Source organism: Euwallacea fornicatus, chromosome 16, assembly GCF_040115645.1.
Source record: "Euwallacea fornicatus isolate EFF26 chromosome 16, ASM4011564v1, whole genome shotgun sequence".
Taxonomy (NCBI): Eukaryota; Metazoa; Arthropoda; class Insecta; order Coleoptera; family Curculionidae; genus Euwallacea; species Euwallacea fornicatus.
Genome location: NC_089556.1, coordinates 4,056,531 through 4,078,617, shown reverse-complemented (window position 1 = coordinate 4,078,617; position 22,087 = coordinate 4,056,531). Strand labels below are relative to the sequence as shown.

The window sequence follows — 22,087 nt, the reverse complement described above, 5'->3', positions numbered from 1 at the left end:
TGTATTATTTATGAATGGAATAAGATTCCTAGAAAATATATTAAAAAATTATTCAAATCAATACCAGATCGTCTTATAGAGATGATAAAAAATAAGGGTGGTAGTACAAAGTACTAGCTTAAAAATGTATTAAGTTTTGTTAATTAAATAATTGTAATATTTAATTAACTAGTTAATTTTGAAGAATGTGCTATTATTTTGACGCGTTAACTTTTCACGATTTTGATTGTATTATTTATTAATACCTCTTTTCCATAAAAATTGTAAAGCAATCATTCTCCTTTGTTATGTATTACATAAGTTAACAAAAAATTATTAAATAAAATGCATTACAAATGACTTTTGACATAAATTTCACTGTGTGCTATTTTATTGTCGCGTACTGTATTAAAAAATAAAAAAAAGTTCATTCATTCCGGATAGGGTACTCGTTTTGCTTCAGGACTTCCAATAAACGGTTTGGCATTGACTGAACTAACTTTTTTTAATATCACTTAATACTTTTCCCATTCTTCTAAGACGACTTAAATCACCTTCGTTGTGTATCACGTTTTTCCGAATCTGTTTTTCCAAGTTACCCCATAGTTGCTTTATGGGATTAAGGACGAGATCTTGGGGAGGTGTTTCTAGTAAATGTTGTGTATTGTATATCAACCACTGGCGTACTACGTAAGATTTATGTTTGACGTCATTATCTTGCTAAAAGTAATAGTTGCGTGCCAACCCAAATGTTTCTGCACTTTGCTTTAAATTTTTCTTTGGGATATTAAGGTGCACTTAATGATTCGTGATTTCAGCAATTATTATTAAATTTTTTACACTAGATGTCTCAGGGCAACCTCAGACCATTATTCCGCCTCCTCCACGTTTGATGGTTGGAATTACATTTATCGGATTTAGCGCTTCTCCTATTTTCTCCACACTTTTTTTCGACCCGTCTGGTCCAAAAATATTGAATTTACTCTCATCTGACCAAGTGACATTTTCCCAAAATTCGGGTTTCATCGGTGGGTATTGCTTGGAAAAATCCGGACGCTTCTTTCTATTTATCTGAGTTACATAGGGTTTCTTTCTTGCCCTACAGCTTTTATATCCTCTTCAATGAGGTGTTCTTCGAATTGGTTCCTCGTGGACAGTGTTTCCAAAGTACTGTCTAATTTATGAAGTCAACATTGAAGCACTCTTCTTAGAATATCTCTTAATTTCATTTAAAATTTACCTTGTTTCCCTTTCCGATAACAACTTTGGATCTCCACCAATTTGTGGTTTGTTCTTAATTCTGTTTTCGAGTTTGAAACGATTAATCATTTTTTGAACCGTAGAGCTACTCCTTTTTAAGATTTTTTAAACATCATTATAAGATTTTACTTTATTTAAATTAAGAATTCGTTTTCATTTATTCGCACTTCACTCTGTTCTAGCCATGTTTAAAACTAATAAAAAAAAATAAAATAAATAGACCGGACCGGAAACTTGTGTATTTTTTATGTGGTCATAGAAACGTGATAAACCAATAGTAAACCAGTTAATTTTTGTAAACATTAATATTGTAAACATATGTGTCCTGTACCAAGACCTTTGTAGATGTAACCTGTTGTTAGAAAAACAAATAATATTTTTTATCTGGTAAGTTCAATTTTTTATGCAAATTGTTATTATTACTAGCAGCACGTATAACGAAATATGCATTTCCATGTGATAAAATTAAATGTTGTTTTTGCATAAAGAAGATATTAACACCTTTCAATTAAATAATATACTGTACCAAGACTTTTGTGAGTGACTGTATGTGATTTTGGAGAGGCATTTTTGGACGAAAGACTTGAAAGGAAACCACAATATGCAGTTTAAAGTTTACTATAATTTTATCCATTAACTTAAATACCATACACTTTACTTACTGCGTTACGCATCTACATATAAAAATAAATTATATTATTTGTACGGGAAAAACATTATATTAACAAAGAAAATACTACAATATTTAAAGCACTCGGATTATAGAACTCCGCCTGTTTTACAGCAACTTAATGAAAGTTCTTGTAAATTAAATCTATTTTATTCCATTTTTGTGTAGTTTACACAGTAAAATATGTACAAAATTACCTTTTAAGCAGCATAGATATGTATAATGACCCCAGTGAAATTTTACATATACCGAGTATTCGATCCTTTCTGCCAGTTCATTATTTCTAACATTTAAAACTACAGAATCTACATATTAAGTACCTAACATTTATTTGAATAAACACGTTAAGCTGCGCCTTACCAAAGCTTTATTGATAATTGCCCGTCTGACATCTATCCTTGCCCCAATAAATGGACATCAGAGTTAAGTATTGGTGGAATTTTCACGTGTCCGGAGTTACGTGCAGTGATTATTGTTAATCTTCTTAATGCTCCCGTTGTTGCACGGCGCGTTGTTGATCCTCGCCGCAGGGTTTCCGTCCAGAGTGTCGGCCAAGGGCTGCACTCCTGTCTCTGGTAGTAACAGCACTGATGCTCCACCGACTATCCCGAATATCGTAATAACCAAAAGGGGTAGCGCTTTGTGCATATCAATCTGCAAGAGAAACTTCGTTGCAAATGTTCCAAATTTAATTTAAACACCCGAACTAACCAACATCCACAAATACGGCACCAGCATCAAAGCGATACCGGCGGGTACGTTGGCCGCCCCAACTCCGATGTTTCGGATGATGGTGGGGTACAATTCGGCCGTGTACACCGGCATGACGGCGTTGGAGGAGCTGATGCAGAACTTGCTGGTCATCATGAAGGTGGTGATCAACCATTGGAGGTCGTTTGATATCCAAGATACTGGAATGGCCAGGCCGGCGAATATGCCCGAAACTATCATTGTCAGCGCCAGAGGCCATCTCCTGCCTCCTTTCATGAGGATGAGGATGCTGAGGGCCACTGCAGGCACCTCGACTATGCCCGTTAAAACCTGAAATTTCATTAATACAAGTTTCCTGTTTGTTTATTCCACAAGGCGTAGTCAGGGGGAGCATTTTTTAGATGATGCAACGTCGTTTGTCTTAATGTGTCTATGTAAAACTCACGGAATTGATGTATAGATCTCCTCCAATGTTGCTTAGATTCAGTACCAAACCATAATACACTAAATAAACTCCGAACCATATCAAGAACAATGTCATTGTCTTCGTCCTCATGGCTGCGGTTTTGAAAAGGTCTTGCACTCCCGCGTTCTTATTCTCCTCCTGACCTACTCTAAGCACTGGCACCAAGGTTTTATCCAGATTTGTGGGCAGTTCCTTCTTATTGAATTTGGCTGCCCGTTCCAGAATCTCTATAACCTCCTTTGTTCTACCGAGCGCTAGCAGCCATCGTGGCGATTCCGGAAGCACAAACCTGCAAAATTGTAATCTTTATGCTCGTCACTAAGTTTTGCATCTGGCGTTATACCAAGTGAACAAAAATAAAGCGCTTGGTAGAGACAAGGCCAACTGCAAATGCCTCCAGTCGTCTAAAAAGTAAGCTATGCCAGATATGGTGCAGTATCCTAAGGACACCGGGAAGAGGTATGATATACCAGTGATGGTCCTCCAATGACCCCCCACTAGCTCTATGGCCAATACGAATCCACTGAATACCACCGAGACCGAAAAGAAACCGAGCAAACAGCGTAGAACTAGATATAGCTCGAACCATGGTGCAAAGGCTATTATGGTTCCTAAAATAATTACGTATGTAGTGGTTTCGGGGTAACAGTGGTAAGAAGTACCTAAAGTGCATTGCACAAATATTGAAGTCAGCAACGTCTTTTTCCTGCCATATTTGTCGGATATGATCCCGCTGACTAGGCCACCTACAGCTACCCCGGCGAGAAACATCATTTCTGCCAGATTTATTAATGTTTTTCTATCACAGACCAAGTCGAATTCTGAGATGATGGTCGAGCCTACAAATTCCATTACAAGTTCTATAGAAATAAGTGGAAACCCAAGAAAAATAAATGGAATAAGTTGAGTGAAACAAATGTAGATAACTAGTATATAGAGGTATTTGAGGAATATTCTGGATTATAACGGTGGAGATTCGTGACTTTCAAATGGCTACGGATTGGAGCTGTTTGGAAGACCCCCTTCGAGGCTGTTGTACATTATCAAAAATAGACAAGAATGCACAGGCAAATATTTTGAATTACGAGAGTCGGTTTGAGAAAGCAATGAGTGAAAGAGAGAGAGAGAGGAGGGAAAAAGGCGAAGAGAGAGGAAGAGAGGGAGAGAGAAAACTGGGAGAAACTGCTTCGTGTTGAATGGACATAAGACGAGAGAGACATTTGGAAGTAAAAATAATTAAAAAGAAAAAGGAAAAAGATAATAATTTATAAAATGAAAAAGTAATAACAAGGATGTGTGGATCTAGGACATATTAATAGAAGATATGAGGCACATTGAAAGAAGACGCATAATATACAAGGTGTCCCAAAAATGTACCGATAAACTTTAGGGGGTAGTAGGGGTTAACGATACAACCTTTTTTCTTTAGTAAAAATATGCACCCAAAACAAAAAAAAAAGTTCATTTCTCATTTGACAAATGAATATGCACCAATGGATTGGAAGAGGAGGTCCTGTAACCTGTCCTCCGTGTTATCCTAATCCCAACACTTTGGATTATTTCTTTTGGGGTTATCTGAAATATCTGGTCTACGAAACACGTATTCGTAATGAAGAAAATCTTTTAGTAATACAAATCTGTAGTGGCAGACATCAAGGAGCTATTCCTGGAATATTTCATGGAGTCCACGAGTCAACGAACCGATGGTGCAATTTTTGCACTGAAGCGAATGGTCAACATTCTGGACGATCACTGTAAGCCATCGTTTATTTATCAAAAAGGCCACGTCTAATATGAACAAAAAGTGATTGTAATGAGCAAAACCACATTGCCTTTTTTTGCTCATACGGCTCATTCGCGGGCATACGTTTGCTTAAGAAAAAAGTTTGTATCGCTGTCCCCGTCACTCCATAAAATTCGTCGGTATATTTTTGGGACACCCTGTATATACTATTTATAACGTAATAACATTTACATTAGAATAACCAATAATAAAGGAAAGTTTAAGATTTTAAAATGTTTTGTTTTCGTCATTCTTATGTTGTAAAAGTTATACACATGTTTTGCCTCTCTCTCAAGTTTGGCAATAAAAATTCGCTTAAGCCAAATTATTTTGATTACATCTTTCTTTAATCCTTTTGTTACAAGAAGAATTCTCGTCGCATTAGCTGTTTCAAAAGCGAGCAGTTGCGTCATAAATAGGCCTCAATTACACGTTATTATTATTATTATTATACTCGAGTAATTATGGATGTGAAATTTGAACTTACCGTTGCCCTTAAATTCCCAGTTTCGACACTTAAAAGGAGTGCTATTGCTATCTATACAACTTCCATTAGAGATTTGTTCGGAGACCCAACACGAGTCAACCGAATGGCACCCTGGCGACTCTAAACACCTGAAAACAAAAAAATCTCTCAACAGGGATTTTTGAGGGAAATGTGTTTGTACCTACACATAATCCCTATGCCTCGCGTGAAACGTAGGTACGAATATATGCCACGTACAGGGGATATTTACTAGAGATAATAAAAACGTAAGTAGAAGCTGCCACCTCCCGAACTCCCCTATGGCGTTTGACACGATATCCTCTTCTTCCTCCTCTGAGGAGGAGCTTTTGGATCGCTCAGGCATTTCTGAAACATCGTTCAAAAGTAAATTTCACTTTTCGCAATTAATTATGAATTGTGATGCGTTAAATTCGAGGCGCAAATGAGCGGTATTAATAAGGAAACATTATTTTATTTCTTGTAATTGTCACAATTAATCGAAAATAGTTTAGTTTGTTAACGCGAAAACGTGCGGACACCATAAAGTTAAACAGGAAATGTTGGAGGGAAATTGTATTTTAATGTAAATGTGTATCGCCATTAACGTGTGTTCACCTTGTAAGAGGATTTAAGTGTGGGGCGTTTTTCGAAAAATTCTCGACATTTCGAAGATGATTTTTACAGAAATTTTCAGTCAACCAAAACGAGTTAAGTGAATCTCCATTAGATCTCATATTATTTTATGACCAAACTGTTGGACACATGTGGCTTGTCAATATCAATTTAAGCCCGACCTGTATCGCAATTGACAGTCTGTTTATTTTCTTATTCGCAGAAAGTTTAATCACGTGGCTTCATATTTAAAATATGGATAAATATTGTAGCTCGAAAACAGTTTTTTTTTATGCGATGCATCCAATGGCGGTCATATGCACTCGTTCAAACAATAAATTTGAATGATAGAGTACCTAGTTGTCTCTGTGACCGATGTAATCGGTCTTCAACCTTAAACAATTTAATTGAGATTTAGGGGGCCTTAAATCGAATTATGTCGGATGCCCCCCTGGTGCGATCCGTTGTGAGGAGGAAATTGCGAATTAATCATCTGTAAATAAATTACTGCAAGAAGAGAGCTGGAGCCATAGCAGTAATAGAGCGTTTCTGGTCTTGAAGTAGTTCTGATAAACAGACATTCGCTTCACGTTTCTTAAACTACACAGGGTGTTCCTTAATGATGTGCGGATATTTTAAGGTGGGATACTACGTGAAAAAATAATGATTGTTACATAAACTATGTTCCAATAATGCTACGTTACGAAAGTACAGGGCTGCGAAGTTTCGGAAAAAAAAAATGGAACTTAATGAATATTTCCGAAACCGCTTGAGATATTTCAATGAAATTTGGTATGTAAAAATAGTTTGTAAAGGGCCATTAATTGCAATTAAAATTGCGTTTCAATGCAAACGTACTCAAAACTATTTTAATATGGCAAATAAAATTTAACACATTGTGGGTTGGCATCGTGATGAAATATGAATTACTACTTTCCTCAGTATTTTTAAAGAAAAAGAAGATGCGCCACTGATTTTTGTCAAAATAAAAATAGTTAAAAAAACAAACTTTGTTGTTGTTATTGTCATTATCGAAATCTGTTCGTTCAGTTTTATCTTTGCTAGTGCAGTCCTGGTGTTTCCTCACAATATTTTTATTTTTTTTTCTTGTTAGTTGTACGCAAGATTGATGACGATGAAGGTGGAAAGCATATTTTTATTGCAATCAATGCACCTTAATAAATTGTCTTTACATATCAAATTTCATTAAAATATCTCGAGCGGTTTCGGAAACACGCATGAAGTTCAATTCATTTTTCCAAAAACTTACAGACCTGCATTTTCGTAACGGACCATTCTTGAAACATAATTTATATCACAAACTACCATTATTTTTTCATGTAGAATCCCATCTTGAAATATCTGCACATCATTAACGAACACCCTGTATAATCGAATTAAAACATCTCCAGCCAAAACAGGAACACAGATTTAGTTTTTAGGTCGACGGGTGGTTTAAGCTTAATATGTCTAATAACTATGTTGTTTTGTTATATTAAATTGGGTGGACTGGTGATAGTCCTCCACTGCGACCTGATATTTTTGGTGATAAACTCACAATAAGACGCCCATTACGGCTTATTGGTCGTCCTCTGATATCTCCAAGTTCCTCGTGAACCTCCCTGCCTCAATGAATGACGTATTGTTTGGGTCTTCTGGCCCAATTGCTGCACTACGAAACAGTTTAAACCTTTAAGTGAAAATCGCGAGACATTCATACAAAATGTACTCCACGGTCTCCTCCTCAAGAAGACTCAATGGGCACTCCGATTACTCGAAGATCTCCAATCTGGACAAGCTATTCAAGAACACGACATGCCTTGTGCAAACCATCATGACTGTCCTTCCCGATTGCATATTTGACAGAACAAGGAATTGGACCCTCTTTTACGATGGTTCCGTCAGGAGCTTTTTGGATTCCTCTTGGTTCCAGCACTCCTAAAATCTCAACTCAATCCATTACTAGAGCTCTGCGCTTCTCCAAGCCCGGAAATATCCCCAAGGCAGGTTCAGATTTACTGCCACGAAAGACGAATCCGTTCAACTGATGACGACAAGGGCAACCCCATTATTTTTTAAGCATTCAGAACCATGTGACAATTCCAGACCGTTTTGGGACTAAAATGGAGATACAAGGGCACAGAACTCCCTTCTTGCGTCAAATGTCCACCGTCCTAAATTTGGCTCTATCACCTTAAGAGTAGTTGTAATCATTGTGGATTCCAACATGGTGTCGATTCACTAGGTGATGGTCGTTTCAATTCTCCTTGCATTAAAAGTATCAAACAGTGGGTCTGGCGTGTGCAAAATGGAATTTACTTGACTGCAGTTCTGGTTCGGCCAAGCCTGTTTTAAACCAAGACTATACGAACAAACTTTAATAGAATGGCGTCCATGCTATAGATGTCCCAAGACGAGCTCAGGTGAGCACTATCGTATAAACACTTTGTGTATGACAGATTTCTCCTTACTTCCTCAGATGCTATGTGAGCCCGATTTAATTTCAGCCCATGGGCTGGGTATTGGGTCAACATTAGGTGGACAATATAATACGAAGTCACCATAGCGGTTAATTAAGCAACATTATTTACTACATTGTTGAACTTTATTGACGATGTTTAAGAGTTGTAGAGAGTGCAATGATTTGAAATATACAGGGTGTTTCCTAAACATACCGACAAACTTTCAAGGAGTGTAGAGTTCATAAAAACAAGTATTTAGAACGAACAAAGTTAGGTCCGAAATCGCTTCGTTTACAAGAGGTAGGGGGTTTGATTTTTTATAATTTTTTTTATGTATTTCAAAAACGGTTTGGAACGAACGTAAAATTCGGGACACGCTATGGCGACATAAATGTGCACGTTCTTGAGTAGGCAGAGTATTTGCACTTATGCCAGTGGCGTCTGTGCGGCCATTTAATGGAATATTTTTGATGAGAAAGATGGTGCACCACTGACTTTTTTTAATACGATTTTTTTTTCATAATTCTCCATGAATTCTCAATAAAAAGGCCTCATAGGGTTTTGTTGTTTTCGAGATAAGAAACCATTTCTCATTCATGTGCCTACCGACAAGCAGTATAAGTTTCCAAGTGCGATTTTTTACAATTATTTAGGAGAAATTAATGTTATTTTATTTTAGTAGAGGTGGAGGACTTACAGACAACCAATTTTATGTCCGTGCCCCAACCCGTTTTTGAAATATTTTTAAAAAATGCTAAAAAAATCATAGATGGAACACCTCGCATCTTGGAAACGAAGCGATTTGGGACCTAATTTTATTCCTTTTGAATGCTTGTTTTTACGAGCTCTACATCCGCCGAAAATTTTTCGGTATGCCGATGAAACACCCTGTAGCTGCAGGCTGAGCGTGCCATCATGCACCTTCTTGTTAGTTTGAAATAACAATCCCGTAACGTTTATCATTCAATATTGCCTGTTGAGTGTCGGCTTAGAATTATTGTTTTTCAAATATGGAGAGGTAATATGCGTTTCTCACAATTAGTCTCTATAATGCTCGCTCAGAGATTTAGTAATAATTCGTAATAGTCGATTTGGATGGCCATTCGCAATATGTGTACAAATTGACTCATGCGCTGCAGTGAATGAATTCTCCAAAGTGGTTAAATCACATAAACACGGAATTGTTGAACAAACTTACATCAGTCAGCGAGATTAGATTCCAATCTACACGAAAGTAAACTTGAGCAATTTTAGATCTTTACTCGTTTTTGTTATTTTGGCGCCTTGAATTAAAGATAAATTAATCTTTATATTCATGAGCACATTTCTTGGAAACGTACTATTTAATCCTGGCTACTATTTAGAAATTACTACGATATGACTAATTACCAAGCAGGTACCCTCTAACAGTCAATACGAACTTTTTTGAACGGACTAGCATAAGACTTACGCAGTAGCTTTTCTTGGACTGCCCCATCGTCGTCGGGATAGCTGATGCATATCTCACCCATTGCAGATTTAAAGAACAATACATGAGGAAGTATTATTTATTACCGCGATCACTTCATCGTTTACGCGTAAGAATACCTGCGGTTTCAATTTTGAACTTGATCTCTTATAACCTGTTCTGCACTAAGTTTAACTGCACTGCATTCAATTGTCCAATATTCGACTGTACGTGCAGGCGGAGCGATGAAGATGTTATAATTTATTACCTACACCTTACGCGTAAATACGTCATTTGACCTTTGACAAAAAGATGAAGATGTATGATAATGTATTTTTCAATTCGTCAGTTACCCGATAGATCAGTATCAATTCACATGAGCTATCAAAATGTGTTATACACTGAGGCGCGGAAAGATCATGATGTAGGGTGAACGTTCGCCTGTTTGGTGGACGAATTGATGTATCGCACTTCGCTGGCGCTCTCGTATGAACTGACCCTAACAGTCACAGTCACGACTATTAATATGCAAAAAACAATCCCGAAACGAGCCACAAAAGCGCACAATGCTGATTTTTACAATGGCCTGGACCGTTTAAGCGAGAAAAACTAATTAATAAACCGCCATGTACATAAAAGCGCAAAAATTAATTTGAAATACATTATGTACTTCTCACTCACTCACGCGAATGCTGCAGGTTTTTCGAACATATTTACACTGAACGTTTACGTATTATCAGATTATAACAAACAAAAATGCCACTATCTATTACGATATCGATATAGGTGCTAGGAATTGCATTGGTAGTTCCAAAAAAACTCTTTGGTTTGTCCCAAGCAATGAGTTTTTTTCGGAGGGGGGACACCGGGTTTATATGGTCCGTAATTCCAATTAATTAGCACCGAAGTAAGAGATACGTGAGCTTTCGGCGTGATTTGCGTATACGGCAAAATGCTTTTTAGATAATGTTAATTTTTAGATGATGTCGAACTAAGGTAGGCAATTAGCAAATGTTTGGCGATTATCGTCCACAAACACGTACATTGACTCTCAGTTACACATTAACAGCCTTATACGTACAATGCTTAAAGTGAGGATCCACGAGTTTTGACCTCTTAATTGATCAGAATTTTCAAACTTGCAAATCCCGGTTTTCGCGAATTTGAGGTTCCCTGAAACGCCACACGTACCTCACGTAAAAATAATTTATGCATCATTGTAATAATGCTGTGTGTGGTTTACGTTATTTTGCTTTGTAAAAGATGTCCATTAGTGGCATGCATCATTTGATAGGTTAATTTGCAATTATGTTTGTCCTTTGAATAATAAAATATTAATTCGTGTCGCTGTAGATTTATTAATGACTGTACGAAACCTTTTTTTATACATGAAGATCAATGGACTGATTAGAACAAGGAGGTATGTCCTGGTGCAGTTTCGCTAGTATCACAGGAGACGCTATCATCACTAGATAAACGATTGTGAGTTACTTTTCGAAAACTATCAAACTCCTGGCAAATTTATCAAGGTGATTTACATTGTCGCGAATTTATCAGTGTGCCAAGACGTTGATCTATTGGCCCTTAGGTGAGCTAGCTTTGGACAGAAGAAAACAACCTAACTATCCACCCATCTACTCTGAGAAATTAAAGTTCAAGCAACACTTTTCAAAATAAAGCACTCGATTCATTAATTGTGATAGTCGTAATGTGAAGTCAGTGAGAAGAATTAGAATCAACTTGAATTAAAGAAAATAAACCGCGAAATGAAAAAAAAATTAAATTATCAAATCGATCTCCGCCAAGTGCCGGGACCCTGGATCGTGGCCGTTGTGGAGAGCATTGCTAAGAGACATGCACGTCTAGAGGGTCGTGCCCCTTGATGCATGCTGTTTGGCAACTTTAGAGGAAGGAAGTATGTTCCTGGGTGGAGCTTCCGCTGCAGCGAGCTTGGGGTCAGTTATGGTAACAATCACGACCCAGGTGTGACCCATGAAATGCTGGACATCCCGGATGCTGCATGGAGGGATAGATGGCACAGCTTGGTCGGAAACTCAAGTTTTCAACACTCGTATAGAAAAACACGACATCTGCCCGACAAACTGGACAGCTCACCTTCTCTGACGAGGTCGGCAAAGCGCTGCCCCGAGAACCCAAATCACGTCATTGCCAGGATAATACAGATTCCTAAGGGACCGATAAATATTGATAAAAGTCATGTCGAAACTATGAACGCCCTCCTCGGGACTCAGAAAGCCGCGGCTAGTGATCAGGAGGTTTTAAAAGATCTGAAAACAGAACCAGCGGCCGGTGCGAATGGGATGCATCCAGAATTTCCCAATTCTCGTAAATAGCACACTCATTAGTTCTATAACACTTTAGAAACTCCTCCGCCCTTTTGAAGAAATCGGAAGTTGTAGCTCTTGCCAAGCCTGGGAAAGGTGGAGGGAGACCTCGCTTCGAATCACAGACTCATAGCGCCTCTTAGCGCGTGTTTCATCTTGCTGAAGATTAATTTAAGCGGCAAAATGCATCAAAAAGTTCTGGAAAAATGTTTTCTCAATTTTATCATTGCTATATATTTTTAATTGCAGTCGAATCATAATCCTGATTTTTGGCAGGATATGTCGATTATTTCACGTATCGGCGATTAAATGATGATACCAATCTGGGAAAAAAATCTTATCAGGCGTTTCGCAAAATGGCGACAATACATCAAATCGAACTTTCTTTTATTTTCGAACTAACCTAAATTCGGGATTTAAAAAAAAGTTCGATTTGATGTATTGTCGCCATTTTGCGAAACGCCTGATAAGATTTTTTTCCCAGATTGGTATCATCATTTAATCGCCGATACGTGAAATAATCGACACATCCTGTGAAAAATCAGGTTTATGATTCGACTTCAATTAAAAATATATCAATGATAAAATTGAGAAAACATTTTCTTTTTAATACACTGACTTTCAAAAAAACCGCAACACCAAGAAGAACACATCGTACACGTTTGAAATTCTGGCATTACGTTGGGTCGGGTAATGGATAAAAACGATCAAAATATCAAAAGAAAATTATTGTGGATAAGTGAAAAAATTTAATAATAATTTAATAATGGGTGGAATCTCCTCTTAAATTAATACATTCCCGTAAGCGACGTGGCGTGCTTAAAATTAAATTGTCAATGTCTTCCTGTGGTATTGTATCCCAGGCAATCTGCACCTGCTCGCGGAGTTCATCTATGGTCTGTGGAGAGCGAGCTAAACGTTGAAGTCTCCGACCCATTATATCCCATACATGCTCTATTGGGGACAAATCTGGAGACCGAGCTGGCCAAGGCAAAGTATCAAAATTTTCAGCTTCCAAATACCTCAAAGTATCGTTTGGCTACATGTGGTCGCGCATTATCCTGTTGAAATGTGCTTCCAGGATGGTCGTGCATGTATGGTACAAGAACCGGTTCGAAGACACTATTAATGTACCTCTGAGCATTTAATCTATCATAAATGAAAACAAGAGGAGATCGACTACCATACTAGATGGCACCCCAAACCATGACACCTGGTGTTAAACCAGAACGACGCCTTTCCAAAAAGTCCAAATTTTATCGCTCTCTTTTGCGCCTTCTATCAAGTAACCGTCCACCAGAACGCCATAAACAAAATCGGCTCTCATCACTGAACACGATTCTTCTCCACTCATCCACCCATTGCACTCTCGGACGACACCACTCCAGTCGGGCCACCCTGTGGTTTCGTGATAATGGAAGCCGACGCATAGGACGATATGAGTTTAGTCCAAAACTTCGAATTCTGCGATACATCGTACCAAGGGAGACCCTTCGATTTAGGGTGGCTACCCAGTTAGCACCAAGAGACGGAATTGTTTCAAACGGGGCGCCTGTCGCTGAACGACGAAGTCGCCGGTCTTCGCGTGGGTGCGTCATTCTTGGACGGCCACTACCACGATAACGATTTGCTGACCCTTCGTTAGACCATTCTCTCCAAGCTCTTAGCACTGTTGATGCGTTTCGATCCAATCTACGTGCAATTTCGCGGAAAGGTAAACCCGCCTTGTGCATACCAGCAATTCTTCCCCTTTCAAAGGGAGTTAACTGCATTTTGGCGTACACGAGGCATTTTGCACTACCATACATTGAATATGATACTAACAATAGTACCTTTATCGCTATCCGCCTGTAAAAAAATTTGCAAAAAGAACGATCGTCACAGATAAAAAAGTAAAGAAAAACTTCATATCGCATTAAAATACGAACTTGAAATTTTTATCATTTTTTTCTCTTAAAAAGTCTAAAATTATACCAAAATTTCAAATACATACAACGCGTTCTTCTTGGTGTTGCGGTTTTTTTGAAAGTCAGTGTATGAACTAAATCTATACAGTTTTTTTTGTTTCTTTGCGTTTCCAAATTTCTTTTTGCTTCCTTTCCCAAATCGTCTCTTCCTCCCTTTTGCGAGTCACCTCGACATTTGATTTCATTAGAATTTCGCTGATGTGCTTGGGCGCAGCGCAAATTCCCACTCCCAACTCTCGATAATTTAAATAAATGACTCAATTAACAGGCATTGTTACACCTGTTGTTTCAGAAGCGCTCATAATAGGCGATTGTTGTATGTCCTTTAGCGGGGAAAAACGCAAATCAGGCCGAAAAAAGCGCTTGTCATTTGTATTGTAGCGCGTGGTTTTGCTGCCTAGATCTTGTATATATCTCACATGTACGTACATATCTCAAAAACTGATTTATATTTATATGTGTGTTAATTTTAGGTCATCGGGTGGTGCTAACAATACAAGAACAAGAAAAATGCATCGATTGTACTTGGCGCGACAGCCCCACAGTGACTCGGCAAAGAGTTGATGATTTAGCACGGACTGGCAAAGAATCATGGAAATATGTAATGGTAAGTGTATCAACTACGGCATATCTCAAGAGTATTCGTTCAAGGTTCGATTGGTGCTTAAGAGGGAGCGTCAAAAATTACGAGTTCTGTTTAAGAATAGTCGAGACATCTCTTCTGTAGCTTTTCGCTTGTCATCAGCTCATAAAGCAAAATTTAACTTTGTTCGACGCCTTGTACTTGCACTCGTTCGAATTATAATGACGATGACAATGGGAGCTTTTAAATTACCACTTTTCCCTTTAAGTTACCAGTTTTTGAAAATTGGCAACTGCGTGACAGTGTTTTGTTAAACTCCCATTGTGCTATTGGTAAGTCGTCATACAACAGTTACGTCAGATCGAAAAGTGTCAGACGAAAAGCAACGTTGCCTAACATGATTAAAATCGCTAAAACATGTGCTTATGTAGGTCTCTACGATAACTTTTTGATTGCTTTTAAGACTGGACTTGTCACGTTATTCGCTTCAAAGTTGTACATAGTATGAAATACCTTGTGTTTTTGCATTTGTTGAACTTTGTAGTGCTTGAATGAGACCTGGAACTGTGGGTGTAGGTGGCGTTGTTGGTATGTGAAAAATGGGCATACCTGAAAATGACAAACAAAAGGTGTGAATTAGGCTCATGCGGTGGTGCACTCGCCCAACAACCTTATTCACCACCATTTTCGGTCACGGCGGGCCATCAATCAGATGAAACTGGAGTGAATATGATAGTTGGGCGCCTCTCTTAGTGTCAAGTATACATTTGTAAACCTTTGATACTTCGATTCAGCGAATTTGTTTATCCAATACATCGCCCACACGAAACAGATTAATTAGTGGTAATTAACAAGGTTTTAATTGAAATTTGAGGAGTATTGCCACCGCTTTTAATTAATATTTAGCAAAGTTCTATAAATACCATCGCTTATTAAGGAGTATTTTGATCAAGTTCGTTAAAACCCGGCTTATATTTACGCATCATTTAAATGCATTGTTTACATAATTCGATACACACGACAGGCACAATGTTTTAAGTTATCAAGTGAAATTTTTGAAGAACAGTTTGTTTTCAAATCGTTCGTGTAATCGTACCATCTTTCTCGGAAATGAAGCTCGTTTTACACAAAAGGCAATAATTAATGCAGTTTATTTCACCATATTATTGAAGGCGGTTTTTGTTCAAAACGTTGGCTAAAAGAATCGGCTGAAAAACTTAATCCTAATCTACTAAAAACAGTGTAATTAATCATCTTTATAGCGCAGATATCAATGAATAGCGGGTAGCCTTGTTTATGAAATCGTTTTAAATTTCAAAATATTGTTTATATGTCACCCCTGATAAGAGACACATTCTCTTTGCAGTCGGAGACTTCTTTTTAACACTAATCATTGCTTTCTTGGAACAAAACCTCCATCTTCCGCATTTACTACCGCAGAATGTTTAGCTTGTGTTGTATTCAACTTCTGATTTTTGCATCGATTATTTGGCAACGTGAATGCAATAACAGCTTAACAAACATTATTAAATAAACAATTTTACATTATCAATACTGGTGAATATGCGTTTTGTTTAGCAAAATATCGCTAATAATTTCCTATTGCTAATGGAACAGGTACATTTCCTGCTTAATTTTAGCAATTTCAAGCTCCATTAATTGCCGATTAAGAACATTTTTCCCTAGTTGCGCTTTAGTAGATTGTGCTAATTTATCCAATTCTAAAATAATTAATATTAGTTTAGTCTGAGGGTGCTACTCCCTCAAATATAGTTCAAGATCGTTCGTTGGCAGAGAACTGCGTCTATGAATTTCTTATTCTTAGGCTCTTTCACTTCGGTTTCAATGTCTTCAGGAAACGACCACGCGACGCGTTATTGAGATATTAAGTTCAAGACCGCTCGGGAAAAATTGTATTGGTCAAGCGAAAACCAGAACATTTTTTTTCGGTTTTAAAGTGTTTTGTTGTGGCAATGACCGAGATCTCAAACAATTCCCGCTGCATGTGTGCGTTTTTTAAAATTTTCATTGCCGCTCAGTTGAATTGGAAAAATCTTCTTAAGGAGAGGAAAACTGTTGCGTCAGAAAGAAATGCAAGGCCAGCAGGAAATGAAAAGAAGAAGTGATAAAAGGTGTTTATTTGCGCGTTCCTGGCTCTTTTCATGTAATTTGCAAAATAACGCCATAAAACCAATTACATAGTTGTATAACGCAAAAATCGCAAAATAACAACAACAGCACTTAGAGTGAATTGATGTAACCCAGTTACGAACCATGCAACTACAAATCCACGCGTATTTCAAAATTGCCGTAAACGTTAGTATTGCAGAGATTTAAATGGCAATTACCTTTTTCATAATGGTATTCCTGTAATTATTCCTCTGTACTTGTTAAATTAGCTGTCGGATGTTGTAAAATAAAATTTTCTTTGTGACAAAATTAAGGCTATTTGATAGGACCGGTCGAAGGTTGAAAAGCGATCATTATAATAAAGATTACGAGCCAGAGTGTAATTTTGATAGTAAAGTATGAAATCATGAATATTTCTCGAACTCCTCCTGTGGGTTTTTTCGTGGCCCCCAGAGGAAGACTTCAAGATAGCTGATCAGAACAGGTGAAACCCCGATTCAGGAATACCAGGTATGTCGAGTTTGAGTTCTCGTTAAACTGCGACTAAAAAGAAAATCTAATTCTCCCAAACTTGAAAAAAAAACACGACTGAACGAAATTCTGCGCCGGCATTACTGAGATGCCTGATTCATCACACTTTGGCAAAATTCGGTCTAACGACCTCTGCGCTGGGATTGGTTCAATGACACGCCCCTTCATGTTTCAAAACGCCTCCCCGATTGGCGAAACCCTGAAACTTTTCCAGATGTACCTCCCGAGGTCTCAATATAACGATAGAGATGAGGCATATACCAGTCTCCGTGAACTACGCCACTGCGAGGAAGAACTCGTGAAGAGCTAGCTAGTCGTTCAGTCTTTCTTCAAATCGCTGGGATGAAGCGCATCCAGCTACAGTGGCACAATTTTAAAATGCTTACACTTGGCGTTGTAAGGTTTTTTAGATGGTAGCTGGTATTCGAATACATATGTGTATCGTGGTGGAGGGAGAAAGTAGCGTTGATGACGTGGAAAGTGAAACGATTGAACTTTACTGGCGTAGAATCACTTAGACCGAAGGGCGTAATGAATTTCCTTATGGAGATTCTGATTCTAGATAGCATGATTGATCGGTGCATGGAAGGGGGCAACTGGTCACCAGGCCCCTCTCTGCCCGTCAGTATGCTGACCAAGCTGGCAAATCGGGGAAAGTCGTTCTGTCTCATCTTGGTCGGAGGATGGAAAAAGATCTTGCGCATAAGATAGTCTCTTGAAAGCCTTAAAAACGACGGGTTAAGAAAAATCGAATTTATTGGCCAATGAGATCAAGGAGTTACACCCAAATTCAATGCACCAATGACATAAAACAACGAAACTAACGAAAGCTAAGAGATGATGCATTAAGTTAATTCAGATTAATTCTAGTTGTGGGCCAGACACAAACAAGTTTCATCAACTCATAGCAACCTGATGATAATATCACGTCAGGTTAATTACAGTAAACCATTCTCTCATCGTAATTGATGAATTTTTGCTCCCTTTCATTGCTGTCTAAACATTGATTGCTAAACGAAAGCGGAGTTGGTTCAAAAATGTGATTATCTGGAAATTGTTTTGAAACGCAGTTTAAAAATGTTTAAATAAATTAGGGGAAGTGACGTATACTAAGCAACTGTACATGAATACTACCAAGTATTATCAGAATATTGTATTTGCGTCACTTTTGTCAAACGTTATTTCACATAGACAATGATGCATTAGTTTCATAGTCGTCTTTCCAAGCCAAAATTCCAAAATAAATCACATTTTAAAATTAATTTCCAATGAATGGAAATGCAATATCCTTACAGGGGCAAGGGGTAACATGCAAGGACAAAGTTGGGTGCACCCATTAATATACCACTTCACATTGAATCAATTTTTTTTTTTTTAATTACAGAAAGCGGTTTCACAACATTGAAAAAGTAAACTGTTTGTCCTCATTTTCGGATTCACAGTGATCACATAACGGTTTTAACGGTGCAGGAATTTGATCGTTTCACAGTTGCAATGTGAAGGAATTTTGCGTAAAGGTGATCGTTTATTAACGGTCAGGGTACCGATTAAGTAAGAATCTTTTTTCCTGGGTCATTAGGTGATGGTAAATGTGGAAATGTTTTGGGGGTCATTACTGCACGTGAAATAACGATTTAAGAAAAAAACATGCCGTACGAACTAGGTCCGGTTATTCAACTGTGAGGCCTTAGAGTGCTCGAGATTACCTCGGATTGAGCTAGTGAGGAGGAGAGGGTTATAGACATTCCTCAGCGAATAATAAGAAATATCTATCCCTCGGGCTGAGTCAAAGGACGTCGAGGCTTTAGCAATAAGTACCCGAACTTAGCGTCTATCAAGCAATCAACCTCGAGGGTAGTTTGGCCTTAATAGTGAGTTTGGCGATAAGAAATTAATATAGTTTTTATGCGAATCTTCTAGTTCGACCGCAAGTAATTAAAATATTTAGTTTGATGGGAAAAGTCTTGATGAAAATTAAGCCAGATCAAGATCATGCTCTTTCCTGTGTCGGTTTGGAGAAATTTTCATTGTTTATATACATTTCTAGATTTTAGATAAATTGACCTAAACCTCCATGCGAAACTCCGTCTGTATGAAGTTCTTACACCCACAACAACAAAATTAAAATGCACGTCCTGAGCGTCTTAACGGATAATCACATTCTCTTTTTTGATCTTAACGTCTTCGTGAATCGTCTGTGATATTCTCTTTGAATTATTAAGATTATCGTGCGAGGGATCACCCTGTATTGGTTTTATCGATTGAATTGTTAATAATGCGGCTGTGAATTCAAACATATTGCAGTCTATATTATTATCTCTTTCAATCGCATTACAGACTAAAGCTTGGTATTTATACACATCAAGTACTTGGATACATCAAAACTTTACAACGCCATTGAAAGTTAATTTTAACTTTTATCAGTGATAACAAGACATAAATTAATTAATTCATTATCCAGCTCAATCCAATTGTAATCAAGCACCGCAAGGCCTAACTTACTTTCGTCCTCAAAGTAACACCGGAGTTAAAGCGATTCTCTAAACCTCTTCCTTGTTCCTTAACTTTCAGAACTATACTCCAACTCTCCTTCTCACTTTCGTGGGATCCGTCATATTTGCTAGAACTTCCGGAATAAAAAGATAACTTTCACACGCGATGTTGAGAGGCTGTACACATCTAATTTAGCAATTGAAAATGCGATATAAACAAAATTAAAGCGCGCCTTCACAGAATCGGTCCGTAGACTGGCGGGTAATTGTGCACTAGGCAAATTCGCCGGGGACTAAATCTGGCGAGCGCGGCGGACGACAAGAGCTTTTATTCACTTTGAGGGAGCTTTCAGCCTTCACTCGCAACAGATGAGGTTTAGTAGATCCGGGGCTAAAATCACCGATGATCTACCTAGCATTTGCTAGATGCCACATGATCACCGTTTTTAGTTAATTTCGGGTTAATTATTGCAGTGGGGTCAGTAACCCTATGGGAAGTGCGATGATAAAATGTAATTTAATTATGACGAAATCGAAAGTGTGAGAACGTTCACATTGTGAGATTTTGCTTAGTTACGTGATGATATTTTATAGGTGATAGAATTAGATTGTTTCACCATAGCGGTTAAGTATAGCATCTTGCGGGTGATAAGATGCAGTAGATTAGCCACGTCTTAGGTAATCTGAAAGGGATGATGCTATTATTTTATGTGCTTCGATTTCGATTTTCTAACGGATGTTCTGTTTGAAATTAGAAAGTTTGTAATAACAGCGGTGGGCAAAAGTGTGGAATATTTTAAATTAATCGTAGTTTTATATTAAAATTGTTGATTATTAACACGTAATTATATTATACAAAATTCCAAGTATATCTTTAACAATATTATATGCAAAAACAAGTAAGTTTATTTCTGCAACTATATGAAAAATAAAAACCATAAATTAAGCTGGACAAAAGAATAGAATATTCCGTAAAATCCATTATAATCAATACAAAACTTTAAATAAACTAAAATTTTGTGGCATATCGTTTCGAGTCGATAACAACCTGATATCGACGGTGCATAGAATCGATTAAATTTTCACAAATGGCCATAGGAATCTTCACTTTTTCTTCCTGCAGGACTTTCCACAACTCATCCTGATTGAACACGTTCCTGTCTCGAACTCTTCGTTTTGAGCGTTCTCAGAGATGCTCAATCATATTGAGATCCAGAGACTGAGACGGCCACTCTAATACGAAGATGTGGTTATCATTAAGCCAATTTTTTATTAATCGGGACGAATGTGGAGAGTCGTCGTCCTGCTGGACACGTCAAAGTAAAGGCATATTTCCGTCAGCAAATGGCAGCGTATGGTTCTCAAGGATAACTTTGTGTTGAAACCGATCCTTAGTTCCCTCCATTTCGACCAATCGTCCAACACCGGATCGAGAAAAAATCTCCGTACCATTATGCTGCCACCACCATGTTTCGCCGATGGTTTTTGATAGTTAGGACCAAACCTAGGCCCCACAGGTCGACGAGCATAAATTTTCTCGTCAGAATTAAAAATTTAAACTTTAGTTTCATCACTGAAAAGGAGAGTACTCCACTTCGGAGGTGACCAAAAAAAATGTTGTTGAGCAAATTTAGTTCTGGCTCTTCTGTTCCTCTTAGAAATTAACTTTTTCACTGCACTTCCTCCCTCCTAATCCCATTTCGCTTAATCGACGACGTAGAGTGCGATCGCTTTTATGCATGTCACTACTGTTAGTGATTTCTTACTTTATAATCCTGGAGGATTTGCTAGGGTCTGCAGATGATATTTTTTTTAGTCCGGCGATCGGTAGTGACATTCGTTTTTCTTGGACGCCCGGGTTTTAGACCATCTTTTACGTCCCGTTAAATGCTAAATTTTCTTAAAATTTTGGAGACGGCTCCTTTCGCTGATTTTTATCGTCTTTGCAATGCCTGTTTGGTTGCAGCCATCACGTGACATTTGGACTATTTAATTTCGAAAATCTTCCAAAAATAACATTTTCTTTGATATACCATATAAAATCGGACACAAACAGAATAACTGATAATGTCCCCATAAACAACAACACTACGTGGCATTCCATACTTTTGTCCGCAACTGTAGATGTCTCGATGTTTTGGGACACCTTGCACGGGATGCCC

General features: G+C 37.9%; 1 protein-coding gene and 1 long non-coding RNA gene across 5 annotated transcripts in view; one reads left to right on the top strand and one right to left on the bottom strand.

Annotated features, from left to right (window-relative positions):
• LOC136344053 (uncharacterized) overlaps positions 1-22,087 on the top strand; it is a 63,463-nt gene that overhangs the window by 18,996 nt on the left and 22,380 nt on the right. The window contains exons 1-2 of one of the 2 annotated variants that reach the window (XR_010732901.1): positions 14,259-14,610; positions 14,663-14,796. This is a non-coding gene — a long non-coding RNA (uncharacterized lncRNA). Of the gene's footprint in view, positions 1-14,258; positions 14,611-14,662; positions 14,797-22,087 lie in introns of those variants that run through there. The other variant, XR_010732902.1, reaches the window with a different exon arrangement.
• Positions 1,842-20,230, bottom strand: LOC136344048 (organic cation transporter protein-like). Of its 3 annotated transcripts, XM_066291119.1 has the most exons (9): positions 19,936-20,230; positions 15,286-15,381; positions 5,542-5,722; positions 5,357-5,484; positions 3,749-3,925; positions 3,430-3,697; positions 3,066-3,375; positions 2,621-2,950; positions 1,842-2,563 (listed from the first exon to the last, which is right to left on the bottom strand). In XM_066291119.1, the coding sequence occupies exons 2-9, from the start codon at positions 15,377-15,379 to the stop codon at positions 2,366-2,368; spliced, it is 1,686 nt and encodes a 561-aa protein (XP_066147216.1). In that variant the 5' UTR covers positions 15,380-15,381; positions 19,936-20,230; the 3' UTR covers positions 1,842-2,365. The 3 variants fall into 3 exon arrangements, with proteins under 3 accessions (XP_066147216.1, XP_066147219.1, XP_066147217.1); XM_066291122.1 differs by lacking the exon at positions 15,286-15,381; XM_066291120.1 differs by lacking the exons at positions 15,286-15,381; positions 19,936-20,230 and adding an exon at positions 9,881-10,587.

Excerpts from the sequence above, each read along its gene's own strand:
- LOC136344048 (XM_066291119.1), bottom strand. The coding sequence starts at position 15,379 with ATGCCCATTTTTCACATACCAACAACGCCACCTACACCCACAGTTCCA. Across the intron at positions 5,723-15,285 it reads AACAAATGCAAAAACACAAG|AAATGCCTGAGCGATCCAAA; the intron begins GTATTTCATACT and ends ACGATGTTTCAG. Across the intron at positions 3,376-3,429 it reads GCTTTATTTTTGTTCACTTG|GTTTGTGCTTCCGGAATCGC; the intron begins GTATAACGCCAG and ends ACAATTTTGCAG.